The sequence below is a fragment of the Numida meleagris genome, chromosome 14 (assembly GCF_002078875.1).
Source record: "Numida meleagris isolate 19003 breed g44 Domestic line chromosome 14, NumMel1.0, whole genome shotgun sequence".
NCBI classification, from domain to species: Eukaryota; Metazoa; Chordata; class Aves; order Galliformes; family Numididae; genus Numida; species Numida meleagris.
The window spans coordinates 5557555-5573928 of NC_034422.1; the positions used below are offsets into that span (position 1 = coordinate 5557555).

The following is a 16374-nucleotide window of genomic DNA, read 5'->3' on the forward strand; positions in this document are numbered from 1 at the left end:
GTAACAGGGTGGCACAATCCTATGCTGCAGCAAATGAGAGCAAGCCCAAATGCAGCAGCCATAGACACAGAAATGGAGGAAGAAATACTGCTTACCTTTAGAAGGCCTCTGAGAAGCAGGGATCTCCAGGGAGATCCCCCTACTTCCACTGCCAGCCCTTAAATGAGGTCTGGGAAGGGGTGGATCCTGGCTCCAGCCCTTCTGGTCACTCATGTGCATTGCATTGCTTGCACCTGAGCTCCCCTTTGTTGGCCCTGCCTTCCCACCAGGTGCTCAATCACTGCTTCAGGCCGTGACTTAGCATTTCTGCTACAAGTACCTACAGAAATGTTTGTATTACGGTTACATGGCTTGTTATAATATTTTGTATTAATGGTACTGCAAGGGACTGAGGAACTTTAATGTTACATGTGCTGAATGCGTTTGATATTATATAGATAGATGTACTTCAGCTTCAGAAATCTAAAGGGATTCTTCTTGTCTATCAACAAGCCTTCATTAACGCTTTAATTTTAGAATATGATCTCTAGATTTGCATAGGTTTTGTGCTCCCAAACGTTATTTTATTTTATACTGGTTTTCTAGTCTAGGGACCAGAACAAGTAGTCTCTAATAAGCAGTTGACCTCATTCTGTCCATCAGTCATGTGCTGTGCATCCTAGAAGAGAGTAAAGCCAAAAACCAACGTTCCATCTGTTAAATCCGTGACGTAATCTCCCAGAAGTGAAGCAGTTCTTAGGTGACACCAAAAAGCAATTGACATCCAGCTGTATTCCACAGCACGTGCTGTTCTCTGGGGTTGCATAAGGATAAAGGGACTGTGTGCTTGAAATCCTGACAGCTGTGTTTGACTTTTAAATCACAGATGTCATTAGCAGGTTCTGAATTCTGTCCTGCTTTATGGTCGGAAAGATACAGAAGTGATGTCAGGGGATAGTTTGTTCAAACTTAAGGCCTGTATATAGACTTGTATGGGCTAAAAGTCTTAATTTACCAGAATCTAAAAGCATCGTACATTGATGATGTGGCTCCCAAACATCTAAATGATGTACAGTGTGTGGCATGTGGCTTGGCCGTGCTTTCTGCGATGTGCTGATAACACCTGAAATACAGCATTTATAATTCTGACTTCTAGATCTTGAGGATCTAGGAATTGTGAAGCAGAGATAATACAAGGAGCTGAGGACCACTAGCCAATAGAAATGTTCCTGTCTGTTTAAAGTACTTTTTCCTCTTATGTTAGTGCTGATTGTGGAGATAATTTGAGATTAACTGGGACTTTCACTTTCCTTTCAGTGACCATTTTCCTCCTTGGGCCTGTTTTTTGTAGTGATCCTTCTATCCTTTTCAGGAGCTCAGTGATGCAGAAATTGATCCCTCCAGGACAGAGGCTTGGAGTATTTTTTTTACTCAGCAAACCCTGTTTCTGCACTAGGATCTCAGCTGTAAGGAAACCTTTAGGGTTATGTCTGCTATTGTAATTCCAAGTTATGCAAGAATATTGTAGCTAGGTATCTCTTAAACAGGAACTGATCCCTGAACTTCCTTCAGCAATACTCATACTCCTCTCACATCCTTCTTTACCTTTCGAACTCTGCAAACCTTTTTGTGTTTTGTTTGTTTGTTTTTTAATGCTGCTCTTTAAAGCCTTTATGTGTTTGTTCCATGGCCCTGCTAAAGGCTTGTTGGCTCGAGTGTGTCGAGGAGGAGGGGGCTGGGAGCTGTGATGCTGTGGAATTGCTGTGTTGGAGCTGTGGCTTAAGGCTGTGGTGGAACATCTCAATGAAGAGTAAACTGGTCATGCGGGAAATTTCAGTGTAACAATTTCCTGTGTCTGTGTATTAAGTGAAGCTGTTTGGCCTGTCTGTGTCCATCACCGCCCATGACAGCAAAATAGAAAGAACAGTCTGTTTTCACTTACTGTCTTGAGCCGTGTGCATGCTTTGCTAACCTTAATGCTAATGGTTGTTTAATGCTCTGCGTGGAATGTGCAGGGGAAGCTTTCACTGTGGTGGGTCTCTGACAGATGTTTACATTGCAAAAGCCTCCATTTAAAACAGCTTCCCTGCTTTGAACCATCTCCCAGGAGAGGCAGAGGACTTCAGAAGTTTGGAGATCAGTTTCCTTTTCCTTCTTTCTGTTTGTCATCCTGTCAAAATATTGTTGCGTGCAAATGGTTTGGGGATCTAACAATAGCAGTATAGTTCCTGACATACAGATTTTTAAAAAGATGGAATTTTCTACCTCTGCGTCTTCACATTTCTTATGGGACAGCAGATGACATCTGCTGAAGTGGCAGTCCTGCTCTGTGCCCTGCCTGCACGATGTTGGACCAGTGAGTGGCATGGCAGGAAACAATGACCTTGAGTTCTGAAATTTGCCTTTGGACACTTCAGCTGTCTTTTATTTCAGCTGTCAGCTGTGTGTTTCAGAGCACAGTGAGCCTCAGAGTGCTTGTCCAGAGGAAGAAAGGGGGAAAAAAGCCCACATCCTGAAGCTTGGACTTGATTTAAATTTCTAAAATATTTACAGAGAACAGAAAGTCCAATTACATCAAAGTCGCCTGACAGGCAGGCAGCAAGCAGCAGCACGCTTTGCTTAGCTCATGGGGGGTTTGGTGACTTGGAACGTCTCCCAGCTGGGCTCCCCGGGCTGGGAGAGTTCAGCATTTGGCAGAGGGGTGATGCTTACACTGGCAGTTGATCCAAGAACTTGGGTTGAGCTGGCAGCACAGAGGGCCCTGTTCCTCCGTTGGCTGGAGGGATGGCACGTTGCCCCGTGCGTTGCTACAAAGGTCATTAAGATGCCAGCCCTTTCCCTGAACTATGTAACAGATTGTTGTTGTTGTTCTGCTTTTAGCCTAATATTTATTGTATAATATTTTGTGTTCTTCCTTGTCATGCAGCAGGGTTTGATGTGTTGAAGCTGGTAACTTGGCTTCATCTTGTTGGAATACTAAGCAGTTTTCCAGGAAACTGAAGCATGATGACATCAGTAGAGCGAGAACAGCAGTGTGCAGATATGATTCTTCCTTATACTGGTCTGTGTAAGCTGCAGACCATATGGTTCCTGAAATAAATGTTTGTAAAGCCTGTCTGTTGGGAAGCCAGCAAATAGCTGCAATCTGTGACCAAGGAGCTTTTTCAGCTTTGGGGTCCTTGCAGTCAGAGCTGGAAGACAGCCTCAACATTTGTGTCTCCTTCTTAGGTCCACCGTCAAGGTGAGAAGGAGGCAACATTCATACGGACTGAACTGTCCCTGTGGATGTGGTAGGCCCACGTGACCTGGAATGCAGGACACTTCCAAACCTGCACAGAACACACACTTCCGTGCCTCTGTAGTTCAGTTATCTCCTCTGCTGAACTATCTGTTTCACTAAAGGGGGGAAAGCTTGGCATTATCCTGAAATCTTTATATTAGCGTGAATTCTAGCTGACCTGGATGACTGCTGGATTCTGCTGTTGCTACTGACTGTTACAAAAGGAGAAATTGTGTGGAGACAGACTTTAATCTTTCCTTGGCTCATAGGTCAGCTTTCAATAGGTAGGAAGGAAGGGGATGCTGTGCTGAAACCCAGCCAGTTCAGTGAGGCTGGAGGATTCTGTCATGTGTTCACTGCCCTCACTGCAGTGTTGGGCTCTAAGTAGTTCCAAGGACCTTCCACCCAATAACCTGGAAATATTTGAGTTTTTGCAAAGGGGGTTTAACCCTTCCTATGCTGCACTTTGTTTTCAGCTTTTGTTCTTGCTGCCTCTATTGCCTGAAAAGAGTGAACAGGAAACAGATTGGTTCGGTCTCCTTGGTGCCATCATCTACCATCCGTGCCTAAATTCTGATGCTTTACGTGATAAAAAGAATATGCGTTATCTGCACGAAGGGAAATGTTGCCTGGACTCTGCTCTCTGCTGTTGGTCTCCCTGCCCTGAGGGGAGGGAAGAGTGTGTGTCCTGTGTCCAGCCCTGGGCAGTGCTGTGCCCACCCGGTGAGCGCTGCCTTTTCCCTGGGATGTCAGCAGGAGGAATGGGGCGGTCTGTGGAATGTTGTCGGCGGGGCTTTCATTGAGATGGAAGTGTCTTGGTGAGGGCTTCGAAGACAAACACCAGCTGGCGAGGGGAGGAGAGGAGCTCTTAATCCTATTACGCTTTAAGAGCAGTGGGACAGCTACTCTGTATTGTGGAAGGTTGGGTGGCATTAGTGTTTCAGCGTACATCTGTCAGATAAAGGCCCTCGTGGATTAGGGTGAGAACTGATGAGAGCCTGGAACCTGAGGAGGTGCGGGGAAGAGCTGAATGTTGCTGGTCGTACCAGCAGAGCTGAGGATACGCAGGAAGGCGACGTCAGGTGTGAGAGCAGTTCCAAGAAGAGAAGGGAGTCTGTGCTCCAGGGTCAGCATCATCTTGGAAAAGGAGTTTTCCAGGATTTTAGGTGCTTGAATTTCATTTCAGCACAATTATTAGCTCATTCCTTCAACCCAAACTAAGGGAATGTCTTGTTCCCCTCTGCCGTAGCCAGCCAGCTGCAGCAGTGGCCTTTCTCTGTTACGTGTGCTAATACAGCTGTAGTGCTGCACAGCACACGCGTTCATCCTTCAGGCTAGTTTTGGCACGTTACGTACAACTTTTTGCTATTTTATTGCAGAATCTGATTGACACAATGCTGCAATGTCAGTGGAAATGTCTGCGGTGTTTCTCTGGGAGGTTCTGTAATTCTGGAAGGTGGAAGACTTGTTAAAGCAGGTTCAGGGTGCTTTGGAAACTTGGCCTTGTTTCCCGAGAGGCCAGCTAGCTGCGTACAGTTTGCGTGCGCTGTCTGATGGACTGAGTCGATGCCATAGCAATTCCCTTCTGATTTTCTTTTTGATCTGCAAAGGGTTTGGGAGATGTGCTCAGGAGCAGCATGGGCTTTGGCAAGCAGTCTGTAATGAGTCAGTACTGTCTGCTGGGGGCTGCTTCCAGCACCTGCCCGTTGTTCTGTGAGCGTGGGCGTGTGGCTGCTGTGTTGTCAGCTCATGGAAGGGACAAAGCCTGTGCTTGGTGGGATGTCCTGAGAAGAAGCTGACAGAGCCCACACACCGGGGGCTTAGGTTTTGTGGTGGTAGGGGATTCGGTGTAACTTGTCTCCTGAGACAAACAGCGTCCACTGCGAAAGAGAGTCCACAGCAGTATGGTGGGAGGAGGAAATTCATGGGAGGCACAATCTTCTTGGGAAGATTCTTGGGAATCAGAATTCCTCTGGGTGCAGAATTCGTGGGAGATCGAGGAGTTCCATCATGGTCGGGTCTGGTTTTGGCGTGGCAGCGTGCATCAGCCAGGCTGTGGCAGTGGGTTTCATCTGCCAGCAGCAGGAAGGACGCGCACTCGGATGAGCTCCACGTGCGCCCACGTTTCACCTGGTGAAGGTTATTCTCATACCTCAACCACTGCATCTGTTGTTAAGTCCTGGAGGAGGGCGGTGATAAGAGAAACTTTTATATCACGAAATCTGTCTGGGGTGTCACGCCTCGCTGAATGCAGGGGAGGGCAGGAACAAGCGCAAGACCGAAACGCTTGGTGTTTTGCAATCACAGTGTGCTGGAGCTGTGTGACTTGGTTACGAATGCATGAGCTGGTTGCAACTTGATTGTTAGCCTCCGATGTTATCTTACCCCAAGAGTGGAGCAGTGTTCTTTGCCTGCCTCCGTAGGAAAAATTGACTCCGCCACCTGCAAAAATAGCATGGGCTTATAGCAGTTTGTGGCTTTCGTTGTTGTTCTTGAGTGTTATTGCAGTGATTATGGTAGCCTCTCTGTCTGACAGGACTTGACACGCCAGGTAGTTCCCGGCGGCCGACCATCGTTCAGGAGCAAGGCTGGGGAATTTTTCTTCTCTTGAAGCTGGTGAGTCAGCAAAATCCGGTGGTGGGATGATGTGCAAGCGAAGATTGCACTGCCTCCAGAAGAACGGATTAGATAAATATAAATGGAAGTTTCTAGGGGCTCTTGTGACACTGCATGTTCCCCTCAAGCTGCTCCAAGAGGTTGATGGGGATAACTCACCCACATGAATGCAGGTCCCACAGTCTCTGTTTATACAGGAGGAGGGGACTTGGCCTTAGCCAGCAAATAGCCAGCGCCTGCTACATGGTGCCAGGTGCATCCTGTGCCCTTCCCGTGGTGACTGCTGGCACAGCCCCTTTTCTGAGGTGAACTGCAGAGTTCCTTCAGCAGGGATAGAGCCGACCTACATTTTTTATGTCAGCCCCTGCTTGCTGCTCTTGGTGCTGCCCCAGTTATCATCTGCGTGTTTGGTGCAGCGTCCTACAGTGTGGGCTTTGCAGAGCTTCTGGTCTCAGCTGGAGCTTACCGCTAGGGAGGTGTCCGTCATGGATAGCCTTAGATTTGCTCCCTGTTTATCGTGCATCTTTGTTTCTGGGGTTAAATAAGCTGCAGCAGGCACAGGTTGGGTTGCTGAGGAAAGGGGTTGGCCTGTGTCGGGTCAGGGATATGTGGTGCTCCAACAGCGTTGGCTGTAGAGGACTTAAATTGTTGCGGGTGAATTATTTTAGTAAAATGTCCTAAGGCTCTGCAGACTTAACAGGAGCAGGAGAGGGGCTGCCTGCTTTCTTCTGCTGCTTCAGCAGGCTCGGCCTGGGGGTTTTCCTGAGGCTTTTTCCTCGTTGAAGCTGTGAAGCAAATTTGCTCTCTTCTCTACCAAACGCTTTTCTCAGTTCTCTCCTACCACCGTGGAGGTGGGTGTGGGTTTTAATCTCACACAATTAAATTCACCTCAGTGTAAAAATGGGGCTGTTTGTGCCCTCTGTGCCGAGAGCTCGATGCAGTGTGTCTGTAATGCCTGAGAGCTGGGGGAGCTGTGGGTGTGGGCCCACCCCTGCGCTGCTGTAGGGCCAGGGTGTCACAGGGAGGAGAGGAGGGGGAGATGGATCTGTTCATCTGCACATCTCTTTCCCCATACCCTTACACGTGAGTACTTAGCAACGCACTGAGCTGCTTCAAGTCCTCTCTGTATGGCATGTTGTAGACAGCACTGCTTGCTGTTCGCTCGGGGGACTAGTTAAAGCTTGCAGGTCGTGTTTGGTCTTTTCAAAACTAGACTTCAGCTGCCTTTAGCTGATGGAATGAGCCTCATTCTCACGGTTTCCTTAAATCCAAGCTAGAGGTGTTAATGAGGTGCCTTCTTCCACCGTGGTGTGAACAAATTATTTTAATTGTTTAGCTCGGGAGTCTGTGTACATCATAGCGGGCACGTGCCGCTGCCTTCTGGTGCCTGTGCCTGTCTGGGAGCAGCAGAGCAGCTCGCTGGGCTGTTTGGTGACAGCGCTGCGGTGCGTGAAGCCAGCCTGTAAATAAGGCAGAGGGAAGAGCTGTGGCTGCAGATAAGCACCGAGCGCTGCTCTCGGTTCTGACAGCTTTGGCCCAGAGGTGAGGAGCAGAGCTCAGCTTGCTTCGAGCAACACTACCATAGTAGGAAGCGGCCCTGCAGAGCAGTTCAGCCCTATGTATGAGCGCAGCACCCAGCATCATATAGTGGAGCTGAACAGTGGAATTCAGCTTTAGTATTTTTAAACCTCGTGCTGTTGTTTTTGAAGGGTCTCAGCCCTGTCACCTAATTTGGATAACAGTCTGCGAGCACAGCGCAGCCTAGAGTTTAAGAGGCATTACATTTAATTTACAACATACTACTCCCTTTTGAAGTTGCTTATTTAGAGAGGCCCTGCTTGTACCCTTACTCCCCTCCTCTTACTCCAAACAGAACTTAGTTTATGAGATGTAGAGCAGAGCATTAGAGGACACTTGGCAGATGCAGCTTTTACCCTTTGAGCGCTTTAGTCTTGCTTAATGCTTAAGGAGGACTGTGAGCTGGCGGGACCTGCACCGTGCCCGGGTTTCAGGAACAGAGTGAGCTGCAGTGCAGCTGTGCACAGGCTGCCCAGGGCAGGTGGGGTGTAGCAAGCACGCAGGTGGTTCATCTTCCCGTGGCCTGGGGAAGAAGGAAAAGCCAAACAGCTACAACAGTCTGAGAGAATTTAGAAAACAGGAAAGGACAAAAGATGAACATGTAGTTGGGAAAGAAACGTTTATTTTATCAGAGGGATTTACAAACAATGGAGCATTTAAAAAAAAAAATTGAGTGATCAAACTACTTGACAGTGTCCCTTAAACACACACACAAGCCCCTGGGCAGAGGAAATCACACCAGCGAGGAGGTCATGGTGCTGGAAGAGCAGCTGGCATCTGCATAGTTCTAGAAGGAAAGAGTGCAATGCTGTTGGTGCATTAAGGGAAGAACACGCTGAAGTACGTACGCATGTACCTGCAGAAAACAAAGTGCATCAAATAACACGCCAGGGAGGTATTGTAGAATAAATTTATTTACCCGATACAAATGAAACTAGGCGTGATGCTTCGTACTGCCAGCATGGAAGCAGACAACTGATCTTATTTACAGCTTCTAAAGGTCACACATGCAGTTGTAACGGGCTGAGTCGTTTGCTGCTGCCTAGATGAAGGCATCACGATGTTTTTGTATTGCACCAACATCTGTCTCACCGCCTTAGATTTAAATAAGTTACGTTGCAGTGCAAAACAGGTCGATTTGCACACATGATAAAAAACCCAAAGTTATGAACCGGAGGCTTACAGTTTAACATTCAGCTGGAGTCTTGTCCATGAGTTTTATAAATAGGATAGCATTGTACATAAGCTGTTATAGAGTAGTATGTTCGGATGATACGATACAGATTTGTCTACAACCCAAGGCATGCATTATTTTGATATTGTACATTTTATAAACTGACATTTTACATACAGGAATATGGAAAGTTGGCTGACAGCTCAGCGCTTCTTGTTCAGGGATAAACAAGCTCTTCTCCATGCAGCACAGAACCCAAACTTCTCTGGAGAGAGTTTCCAATTCTGTAAGCTATATTGCACGTTTGTACATCTGAAGTCCTAATGGTACCACACATTTCTTCCACAGAGAACACAATGAGTTTTGTTTTGAGGGAAAGCAAAGAATCTTTACACATGATACATGCAGCAGTTTTGGTAGATGTGTTGCTAAAAACACATGCACGCAACAAAACAACCTTACATTTCTGCAAAATTGTTTAGGAAGCGATTACTCCAGTATTGCTGAAAAGGAAAGAAAGAAAAGGTATCAGTTAATGAAAGGCTGAGTGCTAAGTACCATTCTAAGAGCAAGACTAAGATCAACAGTGACAGAAGAAAGAATGTTAAGTCTGATGACCAACTGCTCCGTCACTGAAGGGACACTCTCAGGTTCCTGTGTTCTGGGAGCCGGGGCGCTCTGCAGCACGTCTCAGCTCTCCTGGACTCAGCAGAGCTGCCTTCAGCAGCAGCACGGGGCAGCACTCCCTACCAAGGGCTGCAAATGGAGGTTCCCTGTGTTTGGATAGCTGCTGCGCTTTTCTGCCTCGAGTCTCACTCCCTTTTTACTTTCAGGTTCTCATATAACACGCTGGAGCTTTTTTTCCCCCCATTTAAATATAACTCCAAGGTGTTTTTTTTTTCCCCCCTAATTGAGACATTATATTGCAGATTTGACCAAGGAGCGACCTAACAATGTCCCTTCTTCAAGTTCTGCAGCTTGTTCCGTGAAGCAGTAGGAAAGCTTTCAAGAAGTCATTAAACTGCGCAGATTAATTAACGTGGAGGCAAAGGGCAGAGTACAACACGGCTACAGCTGCACTTCACCCCACAGCACCGGGCTGGCCTTGTGTCAAGAAGGGCACACTGCCTGCCTGCAACTTAATGGTGGCTCTTCAGAACACTGCTTCGACACTAAAATCTCGGTTCTCTTGCTAGGATTTGAGAATGCATGGAATTAATGTAATTAAGGATGTAATTAGCAGAGATTAGGGAAACAGTTAATGGTTAGAAGTGCAAGGAGGTCAACAAGACAGGTGCAAGAGACAGACAGCTTTGGAGCAGTTTTACCTCCCTTCACCTCAGCAAATTCGACCGTCTTTAAGCAGTTACCACAAACGTTCTGTGCATCAGCTGTGTTCTTGGAACACTGACAGAGGACTGCTGTACTGCATTTTATCATCAGATTAAAAACTCATTTTCTTACCATTAGCTTTCTCCAGAACGGCCCCTCTACAACCATGAGCTTCGCAGCACTGTCAGACTGCTATGTATTTTTCTGCAGCTTCTTTCATACTCATTTTTTTTTTTTGCAATAATGCTTCGGGGGAAAAAACAGGAACTAATTTCAGTGCCTGGGCAACACAAAGGCACAGCTCGTTGCGGAGCTCAGCACTGGGACTTGGAACTGCTCACATCTGAAAGCTGAAAGAGCCCGGGGCACTGGGAAGGTAAAAGCTTTTCTCTCCACGCTGCCAACACACGTGAGTGCAGCTGCCTGACCATCATCTTGGCTCTGATTTGGACCAGCCCACTGAATTCAGGAGGAGCTGCAGTCACAGCAAAACCCACTGCTTCCCCAGCATAGGCCGGCAGCCTTCGTGTTTCTCGTGCAAGGCACCATTGGTCACAATGGATGCTAATCTGCCCCCCACCCACCAGAAAATAAGCAGCAATATGCAAGAGCACTAAGGAATTGAGGCTGCAAAAGACTGCAGAGATGAAGAAGCTCAGTGAGATGAGAGCGAAGGGAAACAAAAGGTAGGAAGTGACCTTCTAAAAATAAAGTGGGAGATAAAACCAAGATATCTTTGCTTACTTCTACCTAATTAAGTGCTTCTGTTAGCATGTTCACAGGGCTAACACACCGAAACACAAGTTCCATCCGTTTCTGTCCCCCAGTGCAGTGAGGAGGCCGGAGAGGAAATACAGAACAAGGAGATTAAGCAATCTTCAACTTCAAGATGCTGGCCACTAAGTCTATGCTAAGTCCACGTCAGCCTGGCACCTGTCTTACAATGAAAGCAGAGTGACAATGCCACTGAATGGCACTAAGTGCTGATCATAGGGAACCCTACTGCTCCATTTCCACGAGGAAATCTAAACAAGACTAGGAAAAATGCAAGGAAAACCAGGAAGATTGAGACAGCCCAAGCAATCTAGGAATACTCCAACAAAACCAGGCTCCTGAGGCTGCAGGTGCCATCAGAGGGATAAATGCCACATTTACACACCAGCTGTCCAGCTCTCAAAGGCAAACTCCAAGGAACAGAAGGCTCTACGTGCAAGCGAGATACCCCGAGTTAACTGGTGTGAGAGAGCTCTCAGCAAGACTTGTCTTCGACACACACAGCTGAGTGTGTCAGACAGAGATCCAGCAGAAGATGTTGAAGGACTGAATTTAATTTACCTGCAGTCATTTTCCCCTTCAGCTTCTTAGAGACAAGAAGAAAGAGAAGTTAGGTAGCAGAATTACTTGGCATCACAGACAGGAAAAAGACTGTACGACAAGAAGAACTGAAAACTACTGCCATGTGCATGGCTTAGAAAAGCCAACCAACGCTGGCGCTCTGGAGGCTGACACAGAACCAGCGCTCAAAGCCCCAGAGACTGTCCCTGCCCGCAGGAGTCCGGCCTCAGTGCTGGGAGCACTGCTCGTGTTCTTTCCAACAAGTAACGACAACACACCTGTGATTTAGGGTTCCTTGAGACCAGAATAGATGCGACCTATCAGTTTCCTGTTTCAGGAAACAGGCAAGCCTTACACTGCTCATTCAATATTGATACAGCACCTGACCGGTGCTGGCCATCAGCCTTGTGGTATACAGAACATGCAGCTGGGCAAAGAGAGGTTTCTGCTGCGCTAAAGAGAGCATTCAAGGGAGCTCAGTGCTTCCAGTTCTGTAGAACACCTGTTACATCATCAGGTCCACATCCCCAAGTCACTTCAGCATCAGGAAGTCAGCGTTTCTACAAACAGCATGTATTCACAGTGTGGTGGGATTTCAAACAGGTTCTGTGTATTTTGGGGTTAGCGTGTGTATTTGAAGACCGAAACCTAAAGGATTAGCTGTGCTCACTGGACTCCAGCTGGCACCAGCAGAACATAGCTTTTAACTGCCATTTTCCTCTGTGAGGAATAAGAAAGCTGTTTGAATTGGATTATTAAAGTCAAGCCAACACAAGATAACACAGCACCTGCTACTCCACAAAAGCGTAGTGACCCCAGTACAATTTTCAAAGCCTATCCTGTAAGCCGAGCCTGTTCTTTTGTCTTTCCTTATGACCGCGGTTCAGAGCGTTTCCAGGCTCTGGCAACAAGCTGATTTAGCAAAGAGCAGCACCTGCACATACAGCACTGCGACTACCAGGGAGAGAAGGGCCGGTCTGCTCTGAGAGGCTCCCCACATTTCAGAGCAGGAAGAAGCTTCAGGATAAGCCAGCACTTGACCACAAGTGTTCTGGACACTAAAAATTCATATGGACAGCCGTCACTGTCTTCAGTAAGAGATGCATCCAATTTTAACTCAAACCTAAGAACAAAAGCTGTAAGATCACGGGGGTACTAAGGCTCTTTGGTGCTACAAAATAAGAACTAAAATAGGCCACAATGAAAGCAAGCTCTTTACCTTCAGAATCAGTAACTGGAGCTTCATACCATAAGGCAAGAGTCTAAAGTGGTGATAATAATGTAGCACAGCAGAATTTGACAAAACACAGCGTGGGAATGAAGGAATTACTATTTATTCTTCGACATGGATACAGCATACGCTATTTTACAGCAAGTCACCACTGGCATGGTGAAATGGAAGAGAAATACTCACTTTAGTCGATGAAAGTTGGAAGGCATTGGAGAAAAACACCACAGTTAGGACTGTTAATGACTTACACATTGCTGATACAGGACTGAATTTGAAAACATGCTTTAACATTTACCGTAATAATGAAGGTGGTTAGTGCCACATCAAAATAAAAATAGTTCTATACAATATGTTCAATTTGGTCATGTGCTATTTACAGATTTTACAAAAAACACACACGAGCTTGTTACTTCAAGTCAGGCTAACAACAGGCCAGCAGAGCAACTCCATGTCCACGACGTGTCATTAGTGCCCTAAGTGTAGTCAATCCCATTTCTAGCTATGCAGTGCGAGTTATTTTTCCAGGTCTCATTACAAATTTTGATCCTAAAAATGGTGGGGGGGGAAAAAAACAATCTGACACACGTAAATAAGGTATTAAAAAATCAACTGAAACCCTCTTTTGGAAATAAAACGGATTGTGTCGGTTAAAAAGGCTCGGCTTTGATTTAAGTAGACCTCCCTATCCCTGCATCATGGGCAACGCTGGCAAAACAAGGTCTGTTACAATAAAAATACAATAGACAAATAAATAATCTTTAAAAAAAAACCAAAAAACTAAGTGTGTTGAGAATACGGAAGAACCCCAGCAGGCTGCACCTGGAATGGCATTTTCTGCACGAGCAGGATCAGGCATCACCTCATACAGAAACCGGTGTAAACAAGGACAGTCAAGAACCAAGAGCAAGGGAGCAGGAGGAGGGGGAACAAGAAGAAATGCTGACCAAGGTAGCAGCACTCTCTACCCAGAGCAGAAAGTTGGGCTTATGAGGAAAATAAAATCTGACCGTACGACAAATTAAGTTTGGATGACCATGCAGAAGACAAACAGTTACATGCTTTTGTTTTCTTTTTAGTTTTAGACGACACACATTCATTCCCTAAAATCTGCTGCCAATTTAGTTTGATAGTGTCCGCTGGCTCAAAAAAAACCTTGTTTGTTTTTTTTTTTACACGATGAATAAACTATTCAACAGAACACTGTACATGCTTTTCATCTACAAAAAAATATTTGCATAAAATAGTGTTAGTTCTCTGTACATGTCAATGGACACTTTAACTGTGTATAAAAGAGGAATACATCGCCCCCACTGAAGAAAAAGCAAAAAAAAACCAAAACCTAGAATATGAAACCTCCATCACCGGCAAATATGTTCATGTGAAAATTCAGCAGAAATAGACAGTTGCTCTAAACAATAAAAAAAATTGATTAAGTTAAACTTTTTCTTTGAATGTAAAACGGTCACCATGTCAGTCAAGACCAGAACATATCACTAAAGTTAGTGTCTGTGCTGTAAAGCCAGATAACCAAGGGCAGAGTAATGAACACAAAGGGCCAGGAAACTCCTTCGGTGCATGCTGACAAAGAACAGGGTTTGGTGGCAGGCCGCACACTATCTTTACCAGGTTCCAGGTAGTTACGGGCCACGTATTTAAGTGTTTCATCCAGCAGAATGACAGGTAGTGAGATTTTCAAGACCATCAGCCATTGCGTCACGTTTAAAGGCGTGATCTGGAAGATAATCTGAAAGAACAGCCAAGCATTACAGCTTTGCTTCACCTCCGTCCCCGGCCTTAAGCTCCAAAAAAGCCTTTCTGCTCCACCTCCGAGCTCAGGGATGGCTGGGAGCCAGAAGCACTTACCGGCAGCGGCTCCACGTAGAGGATGAGGAAGTGGAGGGACATGGACAAGCAAATGGCACCCACCAGCCAGATATTCTCCCACGGGGGCATCCTCATGAGGGACTGATTTTCTGACAGACTGCAATGGAAACACGGGACGTATGTGTACATACAAGGCACCACAGGAAATTCAGCAGATCAGGTAACTGCTGTCAAGAACACAGCATGGCAAGTCCCAGTTATCCGAGTCACCACGGAAAGGAGGACACCAAATTCTGTTTAAGTAGGTTACAACTTCAGTGGTGGCAATGCTGGGTACAACAGCGTGAGAATCTTCCTGCCTATCCAGTCGTTCCTTCAAAGCTCAGTTAAAGACTGCACATACAGAGGGTCAGGTCCTTGCACTTTTGTAATGCTCGTCCTTCAGATCTGCTTTCCAGATTCAGTCTGCATTTAGGTTATGCTGCAGAAGAGCCTGAGATCCAGAACATCAAATGTAGAGCAGTATCTTGTTATGTAGGACTACCGCAGTACACTTGTGTTTAGTTTATTTGTTTTTAAAATTAACTGACCTCTAAGCTATTTGAAGAAATATACCCTTGACATTGTGCTATTTAGTGGTTTCCATTTATAATCTAACATTAATTGGCTAAACCCACACTCCCTTAGGGCAGGAAAAGTTATTTTCCATATCTTCAATATTCTTATTTTAGTTCCACTTGGTATCACTTAATACCAACACAGGAGGGCTAATCTGATTGATTAATCTTAAGATTAAAAATAATGGAAAATATTTCAGCTGCTCGTGCTTTCTATAATACCAGAATGAACTGGCAGGATTAACAATATACCTTAAGATAAGAGGTCTCAAGCGTTATCTAAGAGTCATTTTGTTTGCACTACCAGGATTCGGAAAGAAAATATGACTCATTATTTATTAGTTGAGCTGTCCAGAGACTGAGAGCAAGGCTACGCAGAAGGTACGATAGAAGATAAGCTATGCAGCAGCTTTCCTTCCTGATTTGGAGATACAAACCTGTTGAGGGCATTGCACATCTCTATGGTGACAAGGACAGAAAGAGCCATTGTCATCGGATACGGAGACTCAAAGACCACACAGTCGACACCGTAAAAGTCCGGGTTGTCCTCTTTGCACTGCAGAAAATGGCTCTAAAAAAGAAGAATGTGAACTCATTTCTACAGCTTAACTTTTAGAATGTAAAAACAGGCTTAGGAAGTGAGCAGTACTGAGAAAACTTCCTAATATGAATCCTACAAGCACTGAACTGCAGGAGACACAGCAGTGTCTAATACAACACTATGAGTAAAAAAAACAAAGCTGTTTAATAGCATTAGAAATACTCCTGTCAGTCTTTACCTACAAAACACCACTTGGTCCTTGAGATGTGTTACAAGTTTAGGTACACCGACTTTTCAGCTCGATATTAAGGCTAATGTTACAATAAAACCTGACCATGAATCAAGTTTGAAATAATGTCACCACATAAAACATTTTTATAAGGTATTGTGTTTTTCTACAGTCCTTTCAAATAGAAATTATAACTGTGTCCCTTCCCTCCCATGTCACCCCCCTCCAAGAAATGAAATGCATACCAGCTGGTAGAAGGTAACTCTTGGACCACCATCAGCAGCAATGAACCACCAAGCAGCAGCACCCACTGTGGCAGCACCAACATAACCTTAAGGACAACAAAGTGGTTTTTCAGTGCTACGAACCCCATTGAAAAGATCATTTCCTTAGTCAAAAATCAAAAGATTCTGATGATGTGGTAAATGTCACGTTGATGTTGTGCAACTATGGCTTTTTCTGCCGCTGTTGTTACCAATGGAAAGAATAGAACACTGCTTCTATTGTTCCATCATAGCATCACATACAAATACAAAAAAAATGAATAAAACACTCCAAACAAAACCAATTCCGCGGAATATCTATTGCTAGCTTTCCAGACTTGAGCATGAAAGATCAGATGCTGCTTTCAAAATGGA

At 45.5% G+C, this 16374-nt stretch overlaps 1 protein-coding gene across 1 annotated transcript in view; it reads right to left on the reverse strand.

The window, feature by feature from the left end:
• ATP2A2 (ATPase sarcoplasmic/endoplasmic reticulum Ca2+ transporting 2) overlaps positions 8350 to 16374 on the reverse strand; it is a 41579-nt gene continuing 33554 nt past the window's right edge. Inside the window, exons 17-20 of the mRNA XM_021412596.1 lie at positions 15982 to 16067; positions 15404 to 15537; positions 14389 to 14506; positions 8350 to 14269 (exon numbers count right to left, since the gene is read on the reverse strand). Of these exons, the coding sequence (XP_021268271.1) occupies positions 14000 to 14269; positions 14389 to 14506; positions 15404 to 15537; positions 15982 to 16067 (608 nt within the window). The 3' untranslated portion in view covers positions 8350 to 13999. The remainder of the gene's footprint in view (positions 14270 to 14388; positions 14507 to 15403; positions 15538 to 15981; positions 16068 to 16374) is intronic.